Source organism: Corvus hawaiiensis, chromosome 13, assembly GCF_020740725.1.
Source record: "Corvus hawaiiensis isolate bCorHaw1 chromosome 13, bCorHaw1.pri.cur, whole genome shotgun sequence".
NCBI classification, from domain to species: Eukaryota; Metazoa; Chordata; class Aves; order Passeriformes; family Corvidae; genus Corvus; species Corvus hawaiiensis.
The window spans coordinates 17,075,363-17,100,333 of NC_063225.1; the positions used below are offsets into that span (position 1 = coordinate 17,075,363).

At 39.6% G+C, this 24,971-nt stretch overlaps 1 protein-coding gene and 1 long non-coding RNA gene across 2 annotated transcripts; one reads left to right on the plus strand and one right to left on the minus strand.

Moving 5' to 3' along the window:
* Positions 1-372: 372 nt before the first annotated feature.
* Positions 373-4,061, plus strand: LOC125332547. Its single transcript, XR_007206548.1, has 4 exons — positions 373-460; positions 2,490-2,585; positions 3,273-3,342; positions 3,732-4,061. It is a non-coding gene; the product is annotated as an uncharacterized LOC125332547 (long non-coding RNA).
* On the minus strand, positions 407-24,971 carry CA12 (carbonic anhydrase 12). The gene is made up of 10 exons (XM_048317537.1): positions 24,749-24,971; positions 21,574-21,594; positions 15,328-15,507; positions 11,688-11,830; positions 10,776-10,871; positions 9,047-9,110; positions 8,438-8,595; positions 7,262-7,388; positions 2,803-2,887; positions 407-2,119 (listed from the first exon to the last, which is right to left on the minus strand). The coding sequence occupies exons 1-10, from the start codon at positions 24,837-24,839 to the stop codon at positions 2,035-2,037; spliced, it is 1,050 nt and encodes a 349-aa protein (XP_048173494.1). The 5' UTR covers positions 24,840-24,971; the 3' UTR covers positions 407-2,034.

Sequence of the window (24,971 nt, forward strand, 5' to 3'; positions counted from 1 at the left end):
TACAATATTAAAGAAAAACAATAATTCCCATATGCTTGCATTTTCAAAGGCAGTAGGGATTTTATAGGAGGCGTCCGTGCAATTTGAGTGTTATAAGTGGGAATAGCAGGAATATGATTTGTGTGAATTCCTCTTCAGTATGTTCTTTTGCTTAAGAAACAGTTCTGAAGGAGACATTTTCTCCCAAATGTGTAATGTGTTTAATATGTTTCCCTTGCTGGTACTGTGAGATTTTCCTCACAGTAGGTATGTAATGCTTGGCTAAGGTTTTTATGCTTCTTTTTACAGGTGTCAAGGATGCTACATGCAAAAGAGAGTGATTGATGGATATTTCTAATCAGCTGAGGTGAAGATTAAAATACACAATAAAATGTTACTCTTCTAGAAGAAACAAGAGAAACCAAAGAAACAGCATAAAATTTATTATGTAATCATGTCTTTAAACACCTTTATTCAAGGAGTAAGTTATGTTCCCTGTAGCACACAAATGCTGCTTTTTATGTAATTTCAGACATTTCAATGAGATGATCTTTATGTGCTTGTTTTTGTGGGATAAAAATGCTGGCATATGCAGTGTACTCAGTTGTAAGATGTACTCCTAAATTTCACGTACAGTAAGTATTAATAAGTTATTTCTCCTTGCACTCAAAAGCCTGCTTTTGACATCACACAATTTTCTTGGGGATGGAAGGGAAAGAATCTAAAATACTCTCTGCTGAAACAGTCTGCATCTGCCATCTTGAAAGGAGATAACACATATGATAAGAGTTTATTTCTTTAAAATCACAGATGTGGTGGTGCTGCAATTGAATGTAAAAGGGATCTAAGTATAAAGTTCAGACTGAAATTTCCCTAGTAGTGTTTAGCAGCATTCAGACCTGAAGTTATTTTAGGTATGATCCTGTGGTCTGTCACTTCCTGTGTGCATACTGAAGTACAAGTATTTCAGATCCACGCTGTAGATGTCAGATTTAAGAGGAATTCTGTATGCATTGGGGTAGGCTGGATACACCGTAGTCTTCCTGAAGTCAATGGCATTCCACTTTGTCTGCAGTGGAAACAGGTTTATGCTTCTCACTTCCAAAAATGCATAATGAGACTCGAGTATCTAGCTTGTGAGGTTTGAAAAGATAATTTAGATTTCTTTCTAGGAATTAGATTACTAAGAGAACTAAATCAGAAAAAACATCTACTGTGTAATTGCAACTGTAATATATACTGTAAAATCTATCAGGTTTTCATGGTTAAATGACAAGTCTGCTTAAAAGCAGCAGCAACTACATTATCTTCACTTCATTCATACACACACTATAAATAAGAGCAGGATAATAAGACAATCTTCTTCTCTAATTCCAGTGACAGTCAGGGGCTGACTTCCTTAACAGATTTGTGAGGCTGTGTAATATCTGGACAGGTAACTGTTCCTCTAGCAGTAGTGTTTTCTCAGCACTGAGTTCCTGGGCTTGAACGCCATTAATAATCCATGTGGCTTTCATTGGATTTACACTTGTCTTTTCCTCTAATATTACAATCCCACTGGTGAATGCACTGGCATCGTATCCTGTGCTTTTCAAAACTGTATCTGTTGAACAACCCAGTTCAAATACTGATGTCAAATACAGTTTTCCCTTTATCTTTTTTATATTCATCCTGCTAAAACCAATACCTTGTTTTAGCAGGGAAGAGTGCTTGTAGCTTGATGAGTGTCTTCAGATTTGAATACCTGTGGGAAAACCTGTGCTAAACAAACCGTAAAACTGGAGTTTAGGATTAACTGTAAAATCAATTAAAACACCCAGACTCAGTAAGCAGCAGACATGAAAAGAATGTGGTGAGGAATTCAGCTCAGGGGGATTCACTGATCATATCTCTCTGGAAAACAAGAGAACAAGGGCTACAGAAAACTCATGGCTGGTATGTGTTTTTAGAACTCTCTTGAGGCTTATCATTAGCCAAGAACAGGAGATGTATTTCACCAATCCAAAATAAATCAGTGCTATGAATGAAATGGGGCTTTTGTGACAGAGCAGGGCATCAAATTTTGGAGATGTCATCTTCCTCCTTTGACATGCCTGGTTTGTAGATGACTCCTCTGTTGTCTTCACCTCCCTTTTTGCAGCTAAAATAAAACAAATTTATTAAATAATTGTAATGCCAGTGGAGGAAAAGCACACTTAGTTACTTAAAATTGTCCATTATGCATGTATGTATGAGATTATTTTTCTCTGTACTAGTGCAAATGTCACAGTAGCTTATTGTTACAAATATTTCAGGAGTACACAGTTTGTATGCAAGGTCAATTCTGAATGCAAAGGGAATCAGGCTGTAGGAAAATTTGTAATCTTAGATTTTTTTCCAGGATTTGCCTTTGTTGGCAAACAGTGGCTTAATGATCTTTTGGCAGTACATATTTCTTCCTCTAAAATGTTGTGACCTTTGGGAGAGGTTTTCCTAAATTTCCATTCTCCTTGTTTCACTTACTGTTCTAGGAAAAAATGGAAGGATCCAAAAAGCAATTAGGAGCAGCAGTGCTAGCAAAAAGAACAAGAAAAGAGCAAATGGCATTTGAGAAATAGAAAAACTGGGTAAGTCTGTTATTGACCCAGTCTGATATCACACAGGGGAAATAATGTCTACAGTAATAAAAACAAATCATAGTTTGTAGGAAGAGATCATGTCTTATAAAAGATCAAACCTTACCAGTATAAAACAATGTGCAAAGTTTTGGACACACAATCACTTCTTCGTGTCAGAGGAAAAATACGGATTTTTTTTTTGTGATATGACAGCCAGACATCTTACCTTTTCTTCTTCAGTAGCCAGAAGGCTACTGCAAGAATGATGAGAACTCCCAGAATGCAGGCTATCACAACAGAAACCACAAAACCTAGGAAAAGAGGGAAAACATGCAAAACTGTTGATATCATTGTCTAGAGAAGAGAAGGTGAGTCTCTGGTCTGTCATAACATTTGCATTCTGCATCTGCAACTTTTCTACAGCCTGGTCACATCACTTTGTGACTGTGGAATGGGTAACTTTGCACAGGTGTTCCCTGGAATGTCCCAGTCCCACAGCTGGATCCACAGTTCACAATGCTGTGACATGAGACACATGCTGAAGTCACGATGCCAGTGTGGAGGCACCGGCACAGCAGGTCATAGCAGGAATATGATTTTTGTGCTGTAATAAATAAGAGATCATAAGCAAATCCAAAGAACTAAACCCAGGCAGCCAAGGATGTTAAATTTGATGCCTTTTGTTTTCTCAAACAGAACACCATTGAATGCGGACAGCTGAAGAATGATACGCTTTGCTGTTGATTGCTTAAAGGCATCAAAGAAGGTAAAAATTAATCAGGATATTAGTATGAAGAACTGAGTGATCACTTGTTTGCATAAAGATTTAAGGATTATCATAATGCTATATTTGGTAGTGAGCTTCACGTACATTTTTGGCAATGGAAGTATTTTTTATTTATTTTGGCCTCCCCAAAGATCCGGGAGGTGAGCTCTCTTTTCTTAACTGCATTTTCTTAATTTATTTACACACTGTTTTTTATATTTTATCAAATGACTGTTTGTCTCTAAGCAACATCAGAGCTCTTTCAGAGTCAAACTGACAGGTTTCATGTTTTCCATCTAAATATTTTCTCTTATTAAATCAGTTGTTGATAAAACACAAATGTTAAACGTGGAGTTTAACCTTATTCCATTTGACTCATTAATTTGAAGCCCAGCTGAATGGAAGAAGCTTACATCCATGGACTTGAAGAAGATCTGTTTTACAAAAGGTGAGTTTTGTTATAGTAAAGGTGTGTCAAATGGACACAAAAATGTAACACCAAAGAGATAACTGTAGAAAAAGAGCTTGTAGTTTGAAGAGGAAGGGTAGGGAGTACTTCTTTCTGATGAGAGGCTCTTCTTACAAAATTTAGTTAGTATTTCAGCATGGTACCCTAATCAAAACTAGACATGAGTTCCTGTTTAACTCGTGGGCAATGAGTGGTTTGAACACCGAAACAAATTCCAGCTGCATGTATGTGAAGCTGATTTTATTGAAATAAATTGCTGACAGACAAAATATATCATAAACACGTGTGAGTTTTGCTGTGTAATCCTTAAAGATTAGAGGCTTTTTTCAATGTGGTTCTTATTAATAGTGAGTATGAATTTAGATACTCATTACTGGCATCAAAAATGTGGATGACCGAGCACTTCAGTCATTTTCAATTTTGATGCAAAACACCGTCCAGTGGCCCCATCTTGTGGTGTCTGTGCTCAGGTGAAAGTGGCAGCTCTCAGGCTTGTCACTGATAAGGCAGAAAAGTTGCTCAGAAAACCTGCTTAGTAGGGGCCTAGGTGTGCACAACAGGAATTCTTTTACAAATTTCTGTGGTTGCCTGGCCCAATCCTTGATTCTGTGCATGGCCTCTCCTTTCCTTCTTAATAGGTGTGTTCTGTTCCTATTTGAGGTACAGCTGACTGCATCAGGCTGGATACTTGGAGCAACCAGGTGTACTTCGTTGGGCTTTGACAGGAGCCTTTTAATCTTCTTTTTCCTTTTTTTCTTTTTCATTTCTTTCTTTTCTTGACTTTTTTTGCCCTTTAGGTGCGGGCCTGCACCTGTGAGGGAGCTTTTGTGACTGCAGTAAGTGGAATGTGAGATTATAGGGGCAATGAATACCTTTTTTGAAATGGGTTGAACATTTTTCCTATGGTTCACTGATAGAGTCAATGAGCTTTTGTAATTAAATGTACTTAGACTGAATGGGAGTTTCTATTAAAGTAACACTGAGCAATGTCTTTCATAGCCATAGAGACTGGTTCTGGAGTATGAACAGCAGGATGGGCAATAACCCCTACAATTTAACTCTGCTAAGTCATGCTGGCTTTAAAGATACATTGAAAATGCTTTTATAGCTGCTGTCTTCTCTGCGTGGGAGCCAATAATGTGGCTTAACAGAGGAAGAACCAAATGTTGTTACTTGGTTTGGCTCTAGTTCACAGCAACAATTTTGAGAAAGTCACATCTGGATCAAACTTTCCCCCATAAATGGAAATAATGATACTTACACTATTTCTGTGAAGTGTTTGGAGATTCCTGGATGAAAAGTATAGTGTCTGATTTTCAATTATTGAGATCGTGGGTTGTAACTCTCTACTTTCTACTGTTAAATACTGAGTGTGATTTACAGAGAGAATATAGTCAGGTCCTGGAGGGTCAGCTTAAGAAACAGATGGAAAACTGCATTTCTCATTTCTGACTGACCACTCTGACTCAGCAGATCAGTGGCTCGTAGGTGTGGTTAGGAATTGACAACGTACCCTTGCCAAGCCCACCAGGTATTGAATTTTGATACACAGAGGATGAGGTTAGAAAATATAAAAGTTGGATTGCTAGGATTGCATGGTGAACCTGTCTCTATCACAAGAGAGCTGCTCACTCGGGAACTTCTGGTACTTCAGGAAGTGTTTCTGCAGTGGCATTGCTATAGTAGATTGTTTGTGCAGAGATTTAAGACGCTGCAGAGGAAGCCTTAGTCTCAGAAACTTGGCAGCTGTATTGCAAATTCTGCTGGTTGAAATCATTGCTCATAATCTGATTTGAGCAGAGATTTGAAGAGGATTACTGAAATAGCCATCCTGGACCCAACTAGCTCTCTAGCTGGCAGCCAGTGTTTGAGGCTGGAGGTTGGAGAAGTTTTAACCTCTTTGTGGTCATATAAGAATGCCATGAGGGGCATTCCTCTGGTTGGCCAATCCATAAAAGCAGAAAACAGACTGACATACTTTAGTTCTTCTCCTCTTTCACTATTCAGTCAGCTTTTAGTTTACTCAAAATATTGTTTGTGCAACCAGTATCCATTTGTATATTAATCACAGAGATGTTACGGAATGTTAGTTCATTAAACGTGTAGTTTTCCTATGTATTGTGTTTAGAATCTAGCAACAAAAGAACTACTAGTGTAATTCTCATTTTAAGAGATCAGCCAACTTTTGGTGACAAATGTAAATCATCTCTGATTTCAGAGAAATGTTTTGCCAGGATTTGTTTTGGCTGATCTCTAATTTTCACTTTTCTCCTTTGTAGCTTTCTATTAGGAGAGATATGTTATGAAAGGGTCTGTCTGCAGAGGGGAATGGCAGGAACAACTACTGCAGTGTGCCTGCAGGGAACTGTTTCTGCAGTGGCTGTTGTGTGAAAGTGTCCAAAACAGACAATTCCTGTGTTTTCTGTTCTTTCATCTAAGCAGTGAAGAAACTGACAAGCAAAGTTGAAATGATGTGCTAACACATTTTATTAATTTGAAAGTTTACTACTTGGCTAATCTTTTTTATGAAGTCTGCTTTTTCTTTTAGAAGTATTTTATTCTCAATTTCAAATAGTGTAGTGGCTTGCCTAGATTCATCTGCCTTGAGTGTACATGCCACCTTCACAAGTCCTTAAGAGTATTCGTTTGCAAAACAACAAAGAAGTTGGAACAATACATTTTGCACAAACAATATACTCAAAGGCCTTTCTGTGAGGTACAGCTCAGCTTCTCACCACAGATGCGGACTTTTGTGCAAAGCTCCCCACCAAACGTATGTCTTGTCATTGTGTAACACTGCAGATTTAAGCCTTTGGATCAGTTCTTCCTCATAAAATGGGGTTGTTGTTTTTTAATTTGTAACGCTGAACCATAGAATCCAATGTTATGAATTATATTTATTTGCCAAGTGTGAATTCCTCAAGGACCTCTTCTGATTCTGTGTAATTTCCCCAAAACAAGGTCCCTGAAAGGCAAAGTTGTGACTCCCTTTAAATGTGTGGTCTGCATGAGATCAGGCCTGACATTGCTGAGAACCAGCAAATGTCACTGGTGAGACAAGGCCATCTTAAGCACTTACACTGGCTGAAACAGCTCAGCTGTGGAGCTGTTTAGTATTTGGAGTGACAGCAAATACTTCTGCCAAGGGTGACAAGGCCAATCGTGTCTTCCTTCTTTTATATCCTTGCCTTTGATCAGAAGGGTTGCAGGACTTGCCTGACACCCACTGTGGAAAAGAATTCTTATCTACCCTGAGAATACCTTATTCTTGTGCAATTGCCCATGCATCTGTGCAATACAAAAAGAAAAGGCAACAAAGTGAACTACAGGGGAAGGAGATTGTTGTGTTTCTGTAGTGGTACAGTGCAGCAGGACTGCCATTTCAGTACTTCACGTTTACCCAGATCACTGTGCACTGTTTCTTTGCACAGAAGCATTCATACAACTCACCTTCACGGAAGGAGATAAAAACCAGTCTTTCATGGAATTCCTGAACGTTTCTGAAGTTATCAACCATTTCCAGGGGTTCTGGGTCATCACTCTCTGTGCAGTACATGGCTGTTTCCAGTGCCAGTAACTAGAAAGGGAAGCACCTGTTCAGCTCCCAGAATACAGAGAAAGCAGTGCCAGTGTGGGATCACTGGGAGTGTTTGAAATCAAAGGGGTAGTCAAAGGGAAGAGGATACATTAAGTAATAAGTCTTGTGTGGCCTGTAAACCTAAATACAGAATAATGTGTAAACAGTGTGACATCTCCAAGTCCATACCTGTATTTTGTTTACGTCCTGATAAAACTACTCCTTACTATTAGATTATCTGCCAGGAAAACTGGATGAGAGGAAACATGGTAGACTTTTGCAGCATGCTCTCCCTGGCACAGTCTAACTCCTAAGTGGTATTAAAGGCTACTTTTTGAAAGAACTCTTTATTTTGGTAGAGACGTGATCTGACAGAATGGACAAAGGTGGGAATGTATTTTCGAAATGAGAAGCATGCAGTAATTTGATCTGAGATTTTGATAATATTATTTTCCCCCTGTGTCTCATCACACATGAATCAGAAGATAGTGATTGTGAGTTTATAGTCTATGTAAGTGGCCACCTAAGAGCAAAAGAAGTTAATTAGATGAGCACAAAAAATGTAAGCTGGGAGAAAAGCTAGGGGATTCAAGATTGATAAATAACACAACACAAGCTTTTTAGAAACTTTCCAACCCACCGAAGTCCATCAATCAAAGTAGCACTAAAATACTTGGTGAATAGCGTTCAGACATGGAGCCCACACAAAATAATCTGCAGGTAACTCATGGAAAGACTTAGAGCAGGGAGTAAGTACATAATGAAAATAAAAATTCATTTCACTTGACTGTGATTTTTTCAAGGTGATAGTGTACCAATTGCTGGGCAGCTGGCTGTCTTTTGTTCTGGCCAACTGAAAACGTGCGAACAACGAACAGAATGGGATATTGATTTATGTCAGTTCTGTGCTGTTCTTCCCACTCAAAGGATTTTAGCAATGGTCACCTTTCAGTTTTACAGGAACATAAGAGAAATCCAAGAAATAAGAATATATATTTACAGTTCTTTAGCAGACACCGATCAGGAAAATGTGCTCTGTTGGAACTTGCCTGCTCTTGAGAAATTTTAACAGGGTGTCGGAAAACTGTCCAGAGAACACTCGGGTAGCAGGGAGGAGTTGTCAAGGATCCTTCATAGCGATAATACTCATCCAGTCTGTCAGGAAGCAGTTCTTGAATATTGAAACCAGGGACCAGGACCTTCTGATCTAAAAAAGGGAGTTTGTGTTAAATATTGTATCATGACTACACAGGTGTTTCAGTCAAGTGAATTTGCTTGTCAGTAAGTAGGATATTTTCAGTGTCATATCACTAGGATAAAAAAAACCTTTTAGCAGAGATGATCCCAGTTTAATAAGAAGTATGGCTTTTCAAATTTCCCATGTATGCATCTTGTCTAAGATACCAGATCAGAGTCCTCTAAGATAAACTGTGGCCATATTAACTAAAAAACACCATGTGGAAGAAATGAGGCCCAGTCAGAATCACATGGGATGTCCTAGCCATATGCTCTTCCCAGAAATGCACTGCATTTGGAAGCCTTTCACAGTTTGTGACAGGTTTGCCTGGGATCGCTGGACTGTTTCTTCAGCCAGTTCAATCCCTCTCAGGGTGACATCTGATACTCTCAGCCATTCTCAATCTGATTTAGCCACTCACCCTTGTATTTCACATTCTGGAAGTGCCGGAAGATCTTTTCATAGGATGGGTTGAAGGGTCCAATCTGCAATGATCACATTATCAACAGCTGTGCAAATCACCAGTCTGAATATGAGTCTGTACTTCTGGCCTGTCTTAAGGCAAGTGCCTTCACTGTCCAGATATTCATGTGGCATAAGTATTTTATAACTCAAACATTCCCTCTGTCCTCAGAGCCATGATTATGCTCCTGCTCCAGGGCTATTAGAGCTGCTGTATCATAATGCTGCCTTTACAACTGCAGTGCAGACCTTTTGTGTGCATGTGAGAGACCCTATTGCCCTTGCCTGCTCAGAGTGCTGTGCAAATGAAGAGAAACCCTTTCCTCTGACAGCATTGCAGGCAGAAGTTCTCAGCTGCCAGGCTTCTCAGATCATCTCCTGGTTTCCAGTCAAAGCCACATTTTTCCACCCACAAACATTTTTTAATCTGCTGCTCTTCATGGTCCAGTGAGGTAAAGAATGACACTGTTGGGTGCTACAGGGCTACAACTCAACTATTTGGCAAAGCCTATAACTCAACTATCACATAAGACTATGTTTTTCAACTGCTACCAGCAGCTTTTCAGTCTAATAATCAATGCCTTTTTTATTAATTCTTCAGAGCTGGTGCTGAGCAACTCCTCTGACAACCGGACATAGTAAACTTGTGTCCTTACATCAACTGTAATAGCCACCAGCTGTCTGAAAGCATTTCCAAGACCTAATCTCCATTGTTCACTAATTTGATTTTCAAACACCATTGCTTAGAAATAACCAGAATCCCAGTATTATTCCCTAGCATAATATACAATACTCTTGACACTTTCCACAGCTACAACTTCCAAATGAACTGAAATTTAACACAAAATTACTGTCAGAATCACCTCACTAGGAAGTGAGCTTGGGTAATATTAATGAGAGCTTTGTTTGCTAACTAGAACATTTTACTTTTTTGATGGAAATGTGGAAACTTGTGGTTTTGGTTTGCTATGCTGGAGAAAATCCTCACATTTAAAAATGGTCTTTACAGTTATTGAGGAGTTTTAATCCTCAAGAAAAAGGAGAATTATATATGTATAAGCTACTAATTTTTTTTTTTGTTGCTTAAGATCATTATTATCTTCATATGTGGAACTTTAGAGAGGAAAATTGGAAAGCCGTCCTTCTGACATCTTAAAATGTCACTGAATGTACTCATTTACTGTAATCTGTGATTCAAAGAATCTGGGAAGTTAGCAGGGAGAAGACTGTGGTTAAATCCTAATTACATGTAGTGGTCAAAGGCAGGGTTGTGCCTGCCTGTGCCTCTCTTCTGTGTTCAAACTGCTTCATGCTACAGTAGGCAGCTTTGAGTAAATGAGCTTCAAATTCACTGTTGCCTCTTGTTTGATAAAAGCTACCAGTCATTAGTTTGTAAATGAATGCAAGGATGGATTTAACATAGCTGAAGTTAATTTACTAAAAAACATGAGGAAATACTCAGAATTTCTCTTTTCTTAATATTTCCTCCTGGTTTGGTATATGCTGGTAGAATCTAACCCTTTTTTTTTTTTTTTTTTTTTTTTTTGTGAAAGAGAAAAGGAAGAACCTTTATTCAGCCACTGTATTGTTAAATAATGTAGGTAATTTTGTACATTAAAGGTCTCTCATAACTGAATGATTGAAAGCATATTCTAAACAAACAGGAAAAAAAAGATCCTGCATCCTACCTCAAGGAGAACAGCCAAAACTGCCAGCCCATCTGCTTTGTCCATTGCTGCTGTTACATCTGGGTATTTCTCAGAGTTGTAATGTACAATATGCAGCTATAAAGGAGGAGATATTTTGTTACAATAATGCCTGGGTCGTGCTCACATTTATGCTTCACAGCTAAAAAGGACCAGTGCAGCCACCTCAGGATAAGACAATGCAGGAGGGTCCTTCAGTGATTTCTGGGTGCAGTGGTAGGATCTTTTTAGAGAAAGGCAGAAGATCCTGGGACTCCCAGCCCTGCTGTAGCTGAGTTACACACAGCCCACATGCCCCATGATGAGGGGAGAAAGAAGATCCATGACTTCAGCTTCAAGGCATCTTGACTGGAGTACTAATACATTTTTCTGAAAAAACACCTTAGCACTCCAATATTTGGAATGCAAACCCAAGCGTTAAATGTAACTAGAGAAGAAATGGATTCCTAAAGTGCTGTTATGCAAGCAAATTATTCTGACTAGTTTATTTTTTTAATAATTTAGAGGTAAATATCTGATTGGTACTGCTTATCAAAATGTATTCCAAAATCCATAATTTAGAAATTAGAAAAGATAAATAGTTTGTCACTGGATAGAAGAAGGTGAGTAAAGGTAAACAGAGCAGCAGTGTCATGCAGGTAAAATTTACCTCAAGCGACCTGGTGCCAGTTCTGAGTTCAGAATCTAAATTCCAGCTCCCTGACTTAGCACGTCCGAGTCCATCTTTTTTTGTGGTGCACAACCCATTTTTTTAGTGTGTACCCAGATCGTAAATACTTGGCTTAGAACCTTGCAGCCTTTTGTAGTCATTTACCCAAGACACAGATCCCACTTTGAAACAATGGGACCTGCCCAACCTTCTTTGCTTCTTTCCCTGATCTGAGCTGGCCTTACCTCTGCTGCAAAATGCTTCCCACTGACAGTGTGCTCGGAGCCTTCAGACTTGTTTCGGTTTCCCCAGTGCAGGTGAAGTTGAGACGCAGTGTATTCAAACGGGAGGTTTCTGATGGACATAGTCGGTGACAGATACATTTTCACTGTAAGCAGATCAAAACCAGATAGGAACAAATGATACCACAGCTCTCAAGAACAGGGCAAATAAAAATACTGTATATTATATATGGAGCATGAAAAAAAAAGATTCTTAACTCAAATCCATTTCAGTCTGTGTTAGGAGATAAAACACTTCAGTTCTCTTGAAGCCTTTCTTAGTAGATCAGGATTTAGAACATTTAGAACACACCCATTTCTATTTTCTTAAATACATGAATTGAATGTGACAATTCTTGCTAGTGAAGATCTTTCTTCTCCCTGAAGAATGCGAATTTATCTCAGACATTGAAGAGACAATTATTGATATGTCGAAGCAAAATTTAGGCTCATATACCTTCTTTCAATCCCCTTATAATGGTTGAAAATGGCTCAATAAATTAATATTTATCGCGGTAATTTATATCTTCTGTTATATTGAGCTCTGCTTGCCTCTTAATCTTCTTTTAGGAGCAGATAACAAAACCAAATAAACTCTCTCCTCTCCTTGCTGCTCCCCAAACTGATGTCAAGCAAAAGATAATCCCAGGCCTTAACAACTAGCATTTCCTCTCTTGACGTGCTGGAGGGAGACCTTTGTATGCATTACCGTCCCTTCAGCTCACTAAGGCTCTCCAGTGGGGAAGGCAGGCTGGCTGTTGGGGTTTTTTTGGTGTAGAAATGACAGTAGCAATTTTCAACCCAGCAGAAACTTCTCAGTTGTTCACTTGGAGCATTTGGTACTTAATAAAGCAATGGCTTATGTCAAGAACGGATCAATTTCTTTGCAGTTTATCTGTATTATTTTCCAGAGTGAATACAGTTTATTTCTGGACTGTCCTGGACATGCTTTTCAGGGGAAACAAGGCTCAAAGCCGTAGTGAAGTAGCTGTGAGCCTATGTATTTTTAGGCTCCTACTAAAGAGGGTTTTTTTGAGCTCTACTGTTTTCAGTCTAGCTGAAGTAGGTAATTGTGTCTGGACGAGATGGCTGGTGAAGAACATTAATTATATATAGGAGTGACTGACAGCACAACACTAAGCATGCTACTGATTTCGTCTAGCTGAAAGAGAAGGTAGCAGCAGATGGTATAACAATCACTCCAACAGAGGCTAATTTTTTGTTACTCAGGGCAACTAATTTGTATCTAAATGAGGTTTCTAGAGTAGGATGCATCTCTGCTGCTTTCTAGGAGGGCACTGACCTTGGAAATGAATTCCCATTTTCCTGAGGGTGTTATGTTTTTGTCTCGGCTTTCTTTAGGAAGTAATCGAATTTTGTATTTTAGGGGTGAGGTCTGACAGTGGTAGTGACTTAGGTTCTCCAAGGAATTTGTTTTTACCATTGTGACTGTTTTGGGAGGGACAGGCTCTTGGTGCTGTTCTTTTAGCTCCTTCTGCACTCTGGCACCCTTCGAGTACACAGTGACAGTTTTTCCTTCTCTGCCTATTCCCTGTCACGTTCATCAGCCTGGTGCATTCAACTGTGACAGTCCAGTCCTTCACTCAGGACCGAGAAGGACTTTTAGGAAAAGAAGGCTCACAAGGAAAGGGTATTCCAGCCATTCCTGGTTTTAATGGAGAAATTGATCAAGAGGAAAACCAGGAATCTCTCCTAAGAGATTGGCCCTTACTGAAGAATGGGCTTATTGTGAGGAACGAGACAACTCTTAGAAAAATTAAAATAATTTATTAAAACAGAAAAATTGAAAAATTACGAAAATCAGAAAAATATAAAAATTTGGGATCCTAGTGGCTCAAGAGGTATGCCCAGGAACGCAGGGATTAGAGATCTTTGGGCTTAAACAGCACTGGACCTCTGGTGGAAAACTTGCAGTGCTGGGCTGACTTTTAGCTAACCCAAAAGTCAAAGAAAAATTATTAAAGGCTCCTAAATAGGAGTAAGGCTTAAGTGCCCAGCACTCACGTCCACTACAGCTGAAATCTGCAGTGTTCTGCCTCTGCTCTGAGGCTGACTCGCTATTTTATAGTGTCTTTGCTCCGCCCCAGTCCGCCCACAGCCCGCCCACGGCCCGCCCACAGCACACCCCTTTGGTCCTAAGTGATTGGTGCTTCCCTTTTGACAGATTATCTCTGTCTACCAATAGCTCGTCGTTGTCAGGGTTGGGGTAGTAGCCGCTGGAGTAAGAGTGGTAACATGTCCTCATTAAGATTCAGGTTGCCAAGGGGCTTACTTACAGACCAACGGCTAAAGGTCTAAAATTCGCTGTTGGCTGTTAGAAACTGGGGTTTGGAGCTGGTTCTGAGACTTAGGGTGCAAAGTAGAAACCCTTAAAAAAAATATTAAAATACATCCAACAGATCTTAAAACATTTGTAAAAGTATACAGAGAACATGAGAAAAACAACTCTTACAGTCTACAAGTGGTTTAAAGTTGGAAAGGGATTTTTAACTGGGACACTTTTAACTGGGGGATTTTAACTGGAACTGATGCAGATAAACTGCTTTGAACAAGTGAAAACACTAATAGCAGAACTTGATTTTTGTACCTGGACTGATGGGTGAACATTAACACTCAATTAAAAATTGTGTAACCCAAAATTAACTAATTAAAACACTTAACATGCAAAGACCAAGCTAATTAGGGAGTTCATGTATGACACTTATGATGTTCAATAGAGCAGGTCAACCTCACTGAAAGAACGTTTAAGAAAAAGAGATTTTGATCAACTTATAACCAGGCATGTGAGAGCAGAGGCCATTTTACAATGCAGGTTATTTTGATACTTCTGCAATAAAGGAGGATACAGAGAAGGAGGGTTTTATAACTTACTGTTTCTATGTCTTCAAGTGTTTCAGGAAGGAATGAAAAGTGGGAGGGCTGACTCACTGGTGTATTGTATAGTGTGTAATTATAGGAGACCTTTATGAGACAGCATCATCTCTGCATTTACCTTCTGTACTGACGCTGATTTAGTGCTGCTGTGGGGAGGGCCTGTTTGTACACTGTTTCTAACTATTTTTCTGTCTTCTTACCTATCCCTACCTATCACTGTCTATCTTACCTTACACTAAGAAGGTTTCTATCTCAAGTCAAAAGAACAGAATGGTGCTCCTACATTTTTTCCTCTTCCCCACGCCCCCACATAATTCAGTTGAGCTGCTTTGATGAATGTAAGAGACCCATTACTCATATTTTATCAGTTAATCTCTTTTTAGCAGAATCACAAAGTCTGTTTCTGTTTTGGAGCACCACAACCAAAGTAAGAAGAAAACCTTGGGCACTAATTCTGACATGCCTAGGGTTTATTTTAAATTTCTTTATTTAAAGTTTGACTTACTGGGAATCCATTGGTACTTAGTACATTCCCAGGTTTCTCTAGCCTGTTCTGTAGATGTAGGTATGCTGATGTGAAGGCTTCCTCATGTGATTAGCAGCTTAATTTCATCTGATAATCAAAGTAATCCACCCATGAAGTAAAAAAACCACTGAGTTCCTGCAACTCTTTCTTTTACCATTTCTTGCTGTCCATGAGCTCCCTTACCTGAATGGCCATTATTGATCAATGTAAACTGGTCGGTGGAGGGCACGTTATAGCCTATGAATTCTAAAGGCAAGAGATTAGAATCATACTGGAGAATATCTTTGTGGAAATCAATTGGTGATTGGAATACTCCTCCACAAAATGGGTATTTCTTTGACCAGGCCTTCTCTCCATCAGGACCTGTGTGAATTAACAGAGACATGTTTGTGAAACCTTTACTGTGCAATTAACACAGAAATTCCCCTATGTCAGCCTTCTCACAAAATTTGGAAAAGAAGCCTTTTCTGAATTTTTAAGACTTTTTTTTTAAAAAAAAGGACCTCATTAAAACTGAGGTAATGAAGGATATGATCATTTTTCTGAGGGTGTTGTGACCTAGAGACAGGTCTGATTATATCAGACCCTCACAGACTTTTCCTTACTGAACAAACTGTCTGGCTCTGTCTAACAGGATTCCATAACCCACAGTGAAAAGCTAACTTGCAAAAATGGAAGGTGTTACAGTAATTTGACCTGCAGTAACTTGCTCAAACTCTGGTGAAACTTTTCCTCATCACAGCCTTTTGCCTGAGGTAAGATCTACAAAGAGTAGATAATATCAAGAGAATTTTAATTGTGCCTTTAATTACACATTAACAGCTAGCAGCTGTTTGCAAACTGTAAGATGAGATGATTTGGATTTAAATACCAGAAGAGGTACTTGCAACTTGTGTTCCTCCTTGTCTCTGAACATTCATCATGATTCTTTCCAAGGCAGGAAGGTCCTTAGGGATCACCCAGCCCAATCTGTGTAACACAGGATACTGGGCCTCCCTGGATCAATTTCTACTTTGGTGAGGCCATTTCTTTCAGAAGGGAAGAAACATCTATTCTTCCTTTAAGCATTGCAGACAAAAGATACTTCATTAGTGCCCGATGGATAATTACTCTCCTTGGCAGCTTGCTTTTCACTGAGAGCCTGCTGTTCCCATATTTTTGTTCCTTGTTGAAGTACTTCTAACATAGAGGATATAGTTTCTCACTTCTCTTAAACTAAGTAGATTGAGTCCCTTGAGTCTTTGATTAGAAGGCTTCTTTTTCAAACCTGTAATATTCCCAGTGGCTTCTTTGAAGATCAGGTCATCTTGCAAATTCAGATATTTTCTGAAGGAAATTAACAGTCAGGAGGATACTATTAGTGGCTCACTTTATTTACATGAAAGACAATTGCCAAGTAAATGGACAGTGGAGGTGAGTCTGACTTAAACCTAGTGCATGTGTCAGAATCAACAAGATCAGTTCTGGTACTTAAAGACAGACTTACTTCCTTGGTGAAGCTGTTTAAGATTATTCAAGACATAGGTTAGCAGGTGACTTTGTTTGCAGTGTGGATACTCAGACTCAATCAGTGCTTTTCAGTATAAATAGGCCTTGCTGTTGCTGTAACTTAAATTTTTGACTCCAGTTCTCTGACAATCACATCAATTTCTTTCCACTTACATCTTTGTGATACTAGCTTAAAGTTGCTGAATTTCTTTTAAAAAGATTATAAATGTTATGCTGACATTATAGAAGCCTATCCTCTACCTATTTTTGGCAAATAACAAATACGTCCAGAAGAGCATAAATTCCATACTATGGAATACATACTGAAATATTTCCCAGGAAAAGATACAATAGGATATATCAAGAAATGATGGTTTCTTAGGTTCAAACGTGTTGTGCAAGACAATGACACTGAAATTTAACACTTTACTAGGAGCTAAGATTACAGCAATGTCAGAAAATTGGTGAGAAGCCTTTATTGTAAAAAGACTTCAATAATTTTAAAAGGTTTGATAAGGTAGTGAGTTTGCAAGAAGATTTTAATATATTACATATCATAGCTTTGGAGACTTGATAATTAAATAGGTGATTGATGTATGAAATAGAAGTCTGCTCCCAGCCAGGGAAAACCATGTCATGAAGTACCGATCATTTTTTCAGTACTGTGTTTGGGTGACTTGAATGTCTGGAAGAGTTGGCAACAGAATGTGGTAACTTCCACACCTACATCACCAGTTCAGAAGGAAAACTTTTGTCTTTTCTGTCAAATGATGCAGTTATCACAATCTTTATGTACGTTGATCTTTACTAGCATTTATCCTTTTCTTGACATAAATCTGCAACTTCACTCACAGATGTTTAAGCTACAGAACGTTTTGCTCGTTTCTCATTCCTGCTCAATTAAAAAACCCCAACAAAACCAAGCGAAACCTCTTTTTTTGGTACAAACCCAGTTTTTATAGAAATTCTGTCTTCTGTCACATAGTCTTTCTAATTTCAGTGCCTCAAAACTCCTGTCTCAAAGAGCTGAGCTCACTGCAGCTTAGTTTTGCATATGTGAAATTGAGATTTCCACGGTAGATAAACCACACAGCTGGAAGGCATTTCTCAGCTAGGTCTGCTGAAAATGAATGATTGATTGTGAACCAGATTTTCCTTTTTCTGTGCCAGTACACTCAGATAAATTCAGTGGAAATCACATTGTGTTTACAAAGGCTTTGTCTGAGTACTACTGAGTAAAGAACAGCATGTGGATGTAAGATTGGCCTGGGCTGCAAGTCCCAAAAGATATTAACATAAGAAGTACTGCAAAATTATTTTCAAAGTTAATTTCCTTTTTGTGTGACACATTTGTGACCTAGGCATTTCAGAAGTGTTTGCTGCTATGAGGATCCCACCATGACTGTGTCAGCAGAGCACTAACTGTGCCATGGGCCTGTTCCACCCCCTCAACACTATAATTCAGCTGTTGGAGTGAGCATATTAAGGTAGAGAGCTGTTGGAATGAGTGGAAGTAGGACCCTTCCTGCTACCACTGCTCCCAGTGCTGCCAAGAACACTCCCTGCCCTAGGGGGTGCAAACTGAGGCTGCCCAAATCCAGCTTGTGGACTGCCTTGCTTGACACGAGTTTGCAGGACCGTGTTCCCTTACCACATTGAAAATAGCCCTGAGCCTGACTGTGCCCTCATGGCTATTTCATAAAAGATGTCTGTAGATAAAGCAGGAATAATTCTCTGGATAGTCTGGCTGCCCACTGCCCAGTGAGCTGAGCAAAACACCCTCAGCACCAAGGCTGTGCGTGTCCATTGTACCATCTCCTTTGACAGCTTTTAGCTTTCCAGCCAGCCCCACAGCACTGGTGCTGCTGGGCAATGCAGGACAGATGTTCCTTCAAGAACAGTGGTGTCTGCTCCCAGGATGTATACATTGGCCCATTTAAAATAAGGAGAAAACAGCACTGTGAGACTCCAGTGGTACCAACAGGCTGCTGCTCTGATGACCAATTAATGTTTGTGTTGCTCCAGATTTTCACCGTCTATCCAAGTTCTCTTGATTAGAAGCAAACTAGTGTAGTAAAATGCATTGGATCAGTAACACAGGGAGTGTCTGTGGTATTTTTGCAGCCAGGCAGAGCACTTTGCCCTGTTTTCAGCCAGCTGGAAGCTGTAAAGTTGCTGTTTGCCCAGGGCTGAGATAGTGGTGAAGGCTGAGAGTCCAGGCTCCCTGCCATGGTGACACGACCACATGGTTTCCATTTTGCTCAGAGCTCAGTCATACCATTCTGTGCACACAGAGCCAATATGTGTGTATCTTCCACACATGCGTCCAGAGGGAAGCTTGTGAGATAGAGGAATCACCAAAGGGCTGTAGCTGTCGCTGTTACTGCATTCAAGTGCTGTATGAGAAATCTGGGGCATGTTCAAGTGTGTTCACTAAAGCTTGCATTTCTGAAGGGGAAGTAGAAGGGTCTTAGCACAGGTTCTCAGCACTTCACTGAATTGGAGTATTTGGCAACAGCAGAATAAAAGAGTTTGCAAGTACAATTAGCCTGATGTCTGTTAGCAACAGTTCTTGTGTCTGCATTGTGGCATGAAGTTGTCTCTTCGCATGCTAAAGTACATGAATAATTCTGTTGGCAATATTACGGCTAAAGCATGTTAATAATTCTGTTGGCACTATTACCTTAAACTTGTCTGCAAAGCTAGTTTTCTCCATTGTAGCTGCTTGTCCACTCTGAAGGGACGATTCTGGTTCTTTGATTTCATTCCAGCCCACTTACACTACAGAAACAGAGCCAGAATCCAAATAACTGAAGCCTCACATCCACTTCTACCATTTTTTTCTGGGGCAGAAGACTTCAGCCTGCACCTCACAGCCACACAGCAGCATTGCCAAAAGCTGCCTGCACATGCTGTCCTGAGCTGTGGGGCATAGGAACCACTCTTTTAGTTCTTTAATTGAAAACACTTTCCTTATGATACACTTGATCTACTTGATCAAAGCAAGCCTGTGTCACGGGGGTCTGAGGGCTCAGGCCTCACTGCTCCATGGTGTTTCCTCCAGGCACTTTTTCTTGGGCTATGTACGAGGGTAGTGAAAAGAGGAAGAACAAATAGCATTGCTGCAGTTTGGCTAAGGAAGAAGCAAACAGAGGAGAGGTTTAGCCTTTATATTTGATGTATCTAATGTAGTAGTTTCCATTATAGGCAAAGCAAACTCATTTCTTTGGAAAGCCTGTGCTGAATAGATAAGGCCTGATCCCATGCGGTGTCATCTTGCTTTGCTACTGTGGCCTGAGGTACTAACACTGTATCACCATTCAGTTTTACATATCGTCCTACTCAACAAATAGAAACCTCTGACAGTGAGCACCCAGATTTCTCCTCCACCCTTAAGCTTGTACCTTGACCCTCATCTTGACATCAGTCTGCACTGTGGTTATAATGGCTTGATTTCTTTTCCATTCTTATTGACTCAATTTTAGTGAGAGGCACTGCAAAGTGTTTCGGGGACAGAGGTAAATGGTGGAAAGTTTAGGATGCCGTAAGGAACCAGGATCAGTAGAAGAGTACAGAGGCGCTCTTTCCTGGGTTAGCACAACCTCTCTAATAGCTGTTTTTCTCTGTGGGGATCAATGCTCCACCTTCGCTTTTCTGTACTATTCTGTACAAGTCCACTTGCCACTTCACTTATTTGAAGTTGCTTTTATGTATTTGCTTTTATATGTTTTTCTAAATACATTTTGAAATCAATAGTTGAAGGAAAAAGACAACCTGTTTTGTGAACCTTCTCTCTATCCTCCATACATTTAGAATGTAGAAATCAGACCGCAGTATGGAAGAGCTTTACAGGAATTGATGAAGTTGGGCATTGAGAATAATACACTTTGAAATCATCACTGGTACCCAAATTTCCAGGAAGGGAGAAGTAACTAATTTAAACAAGGATTACCCTGGGAAGAAGGGCAAAACTTCTGCTTTGATGATAGTAAAAAAAGTCTTATTTTCCTTACTACCCAGCAGGGTTAGATTTATCTGATGGCTGCTGTCAAAGTGGAAGACCCAGGCTTTTGCTGAAGCTGTGTCAAGCTTTCTCCCTACTGGGAATGTGAGGTATATGTATGGACACTGGCAGATAGACATGCAGCTGACAGTTTTCCTTCTGCGTATGTGAAGCAAGTCAGGTAAACTGGAGCACAGCCAAAGGGAGGAGTTCCCAGCAGCAAGTTCAGTCTCAGAGGTTCTTTGTGTTGTCTTGGAGCAGCACCAAAAGCTTAAGAACAAGCATTTTTTTTCTGAGATTCTCTGTACTGCCTAGTTCTGTGGGGGTATTTGGCATGTAAAATGCTACTCTGAATGAGGAAATACCTGGCGAGAGGATTTGATAAGTAAAAGAAAAATGCTAGATAATTCTTTTTCTGAGCAGCCACCAGGTCCTCCTGAGTTAGTAGATGACTAAAAGGATTAGTTACAAATTAACACTGCTTTCCTGAAGATGATTTATTTTGTCACTGCTGGGATCTTCGGGGACATGAGTCTCCAGTAACATGATACAGGTGACTTGCTGAACTCTGACTACTTGAAAAAGAAGATTCATGTGGGCAGGGAGAGAATGCTCTTTGCAGAACTAGGCTGGAATGTGCTGCTGGCCTGTGACTGGTGAGGAAACAGAGGGCTTCAGGGACCCTCTGCAGTTGTAGGGCCAGCTTTAGTCTGCTGAAATTCCTGTCATTCCACATGGAAATTTAGAATTCAGTAACCAATTCTCAGTCACTTAGATATGAAACCTGATGGATGAATAACAGATTTCAAGAAAATTGACCAGATTCAAACCAGGGTAAGGATTATGATCCCAGTAAGTACTCACCAGAATACATTTGGCAGGTTGTCCTTAAAGTATAGAAGAAAGCCATAACTTTGTATGTATGAATTAGTACTTACCAATATAAGACCATTTTGACCCTGTTTAAAGACAAAGGAGATATTACTGTGAGTAGTTGAAATTGATCTTACTCTGTAAAGAAACAAATTGCTACTTAAACCCATGTATTGAATTTTGCAATACTTTTGTCTATCTTTCTAGTCCCAGCTGTTGATCAAAACATAGCAAAACATAGACACTTTCAAATTTTTTGACACTTTATGAACCTTTCTCACTCAAATTGTAACTATAATTATCCCTGTGATCCTGCCCATAGGGGTGAATTTCTTGTGGTCACTTAAATCTTGGGGCAAAACTGCCTTTTTAAAAAATATTTATTTATTTATTTATTTGTTTATTTATTTAAATTTGAATATCCACAGACTTTGTCTGTAGGTACATCCCTGGGATTTTTTTCTGGTTAGGAAGCTAAGGAAAGTAAGTGGAGTGTAACTACAGTGAACCCCTGTATGCCTTGTTGAGGAGTTTGAAAAACATCAGTGGCTTGCCAGTCGTTACACTGAGGAGTGATGGACAGAAATGAATAGATGGACTTTGAAAAAAGGGAGTATGATACATGAACCCATATAACTCAAAGAATCCCAGGGAGGGTGTGTGAGAGCTAAAATGATCAACACTCATCCACTGCTTAAGGAACTGAACTTGGGACAGTATCTCTGCATGTTTCTGGAAATGTCTTGACTTATTAAATGCTCTTTTTAGTAATTTTTTTTCCTGGTCCTGAAATCTACTTAAAAACACTCAGCTTGCTGCATAATTAGAGGTACTCGTCTTGACAGACCTGAACAGTTTGTGTTATCAGGCTAATGCTGATCTTTACTCTCTGCAAATTTAATTTTATTTCTGCTTAGAAAATAGTCCTGAAATACAAATCTTGCAAACACTCAGTGTGCCTATGAGTGTCTATATGCATGCAGGCAAATATTTATCATTACATGCACCTGTCTGCTCAATACATGGTTCTTGGCAGCATTTCTTGTGCTCTGAAGTGTGGTCACAGATGCAGCTCTTTCCCTAAGAATGTTGTGTGAAATGTTTGGGATTAATTTGTAGGGGTATGCAAACCAACTGAACTTAGCTCTTTTGTATTGCTATGTGCTGGGAACACGAAACTCTCTGTTTTCAGTTTGTTAGGACCAGTGTGCCTCATTCTTTTACACTGGAATTTTCAAAGCAAGGTCTGTGTAATCATCCTGGCTCAAGTCCTCAGGTTCTTCTCATAGAAGAATTAATGTTTTAGATTTCAGGATGAGAAACCTCCTTCTCCTCCTGCCTTCTCTCTGCAGGGGATTACCTCTTACTGGGTTTTTTGGGGGTTGCTTGTGTCCTTTGGTCATTCTGTAGGCAAAACTTGCATACAGATAGAAACTGACTGGCAGTAGGTTCTAGAAACATCCTCATTTGAGCAGGGTTTGAAGAAATACTGACTTAACTACTGTGTTCATGCTCTTTTTGACCATTAAAATGTGTATGAGTTGTCAAAACTATGATTTTTATAATCTACAGCAACCTTAAAACCATCACTTTAAAGTGTTTACAGTATTTTGGTCAGTAATGCCACTAGACACAAAAGTAAGTGAAAGCTTCAAGTCTTTTGCCAAGTGAAGTATTCCTTAGCCTGTGAGTAGTTTGATGATCTGCAGGTCACTGCTGTTATGACTTTATGGTGAGCACAACCATAGCAACTACTGTAGGTAGGGCTGAGGCACTTTATGCTCATTTCATCTATCTTGAATCAGGAGATGAATCAATTACCAGATGGCAGAACCTCCTTGATTTTGTCTGAATGAACACAGAGAGCTGCCTGCCTCCGACTGTGAGCAAGGTTGCTTTTACCCTTATTCTGCCTGGTAATGGAATGAGGGTTAGGCAGACTGTCACACAGTGTCAAATTGGAGGATTCACATCTGGAGGGGAACATTCAATGGCTCTGTGTCTGTGAACGCTCTCCTGCCTCTTTGTTCATGTTGGGATGAGTATTGATGAGTAACACAGTTACATGCCGGTGCATGGCAGAGGAGCTTCTTAGAGCCAGTGTACCTGCATCTGACTGATCAATAGCCAGGGAATAAATCCATTTCCAATGTCACTTGAGAGCTGGGAAAGTGTGAATGGTTGTAGGTGTGATAATCTACTTGGAAAGATGTCTGAGACAGGCAGATCTTCTAGCTCTTGCCATTTCTTGCTACTAGGTTTCTAAGTCTGAGATAGGCACTCTCCAGAATTCCCTTCAGGATGTATCGTAAGATATCTTTTCAACACATCCTTTCAATTCCAAACCTTCTGTATGGTCACAGAAAGCACCTGGAAAACATCAAGCTTTATTTATTCTGTTGTTCTGGAAAGCACCAAGCTCCAGGAACCTCTGTCCTTCAGATGGGAGATTCTGCTAGAGAATATAGGCATTTTTCAGAGGACACAGGCACAAAATAAGACGATGACCTTAAAAGCTTGAATTCCATGGCTTATGCTGCTCATGCAAAAAACCTGGTAAAATGCTTGTCCTGACAGAGCTCTGCATGAACCAACAGCTCTGGATTATGGTTGAACCTTCTGGATTTTTGTCCCATGAATATACGTGCTGAGTAAGTCCTCTCACACAACGCTTTAGAACGATTCCCCTCGTATCCTATAATAACACTGGGTAGATTATAATTAGTGTGAAAAAATTAAAATTGGTTAGAATCAGCTTGAATAGATGAACATGGACTCCTAAAAAGAGAGTGAAGAGTGCCAACCTCCTAAAACTAGTCTTGTTTCAATATAAGAGAATGACCTCTACTATGTGGGGTGCTTTACAGGCATTGCCTTTTTTCTCTCTGGTTTAAAAATAAACAGGCAGAGGGAAAAGTGTGATGCTTCCACTAACTCTGAAAGGGCCAGTCTCTGCTTCATTTTATGAGAAATAAAAGGATCACAAAGCAAAGCATACTGAGCATGGAAGAAGTCTAGAATGCCAACTAAATCAGAGGACAAATTTCTCTTCCCTGTATATTTCAGAATACCTTTTCTGAGAAATTGAAATAAGAATACTAACTCCAAACAACTGCAGACTACAACAATATACAACTTTGAGCGTTATTGAATAGTAATAATTAAAATATGCCATCTTTCTGCATAAATAACTGCCCTAAGGTACAAGTGACAATAAAATAGAAAGCTGAAAGACTTTACCATTCAACGGCGCTTGCACTGAGAGCTGTATCTTTAGGAAGAAAATAAGCACAGTAGCCACTGTGACTATACTGAAGCTCTTGGCTGACATCTCAAGGAAAGACTTATAATATTCCAGCAGTTCACAGGTTTCTTTGCACTCTGAAGAAATTCCCTTGTAGACATGTGGCAAATAGCAGAATGCACATATACAGAGCTTCTGCTAATGAGTTACTGCCCTCCT

Excerpts from the sequence above, each read along its gene's own strand:
- CA12 (XM_048317537.1), bottom strand. The coding sequence starts at position 24,839 with ATGTCAGCCAAGAGCTTCAGTATAGTCACAGTGGCTACTGTGCTTATT. Across the intron at positions 15,508-21,573 it reads GTCAAAATGGTCTTATATTG|GTCCTGATGGAGAGAAGGCC; the intron begins GTAAGTACTAAT and ends TAATTCACACAG. Across the intron at positions 11,831-15,327 it reads GATCAATAATGGCCATTCAG|TGAAAATGTATCTGTCACCG; the intron begins GTAAGGGAGCTC and ends ATCTGCTTACAG.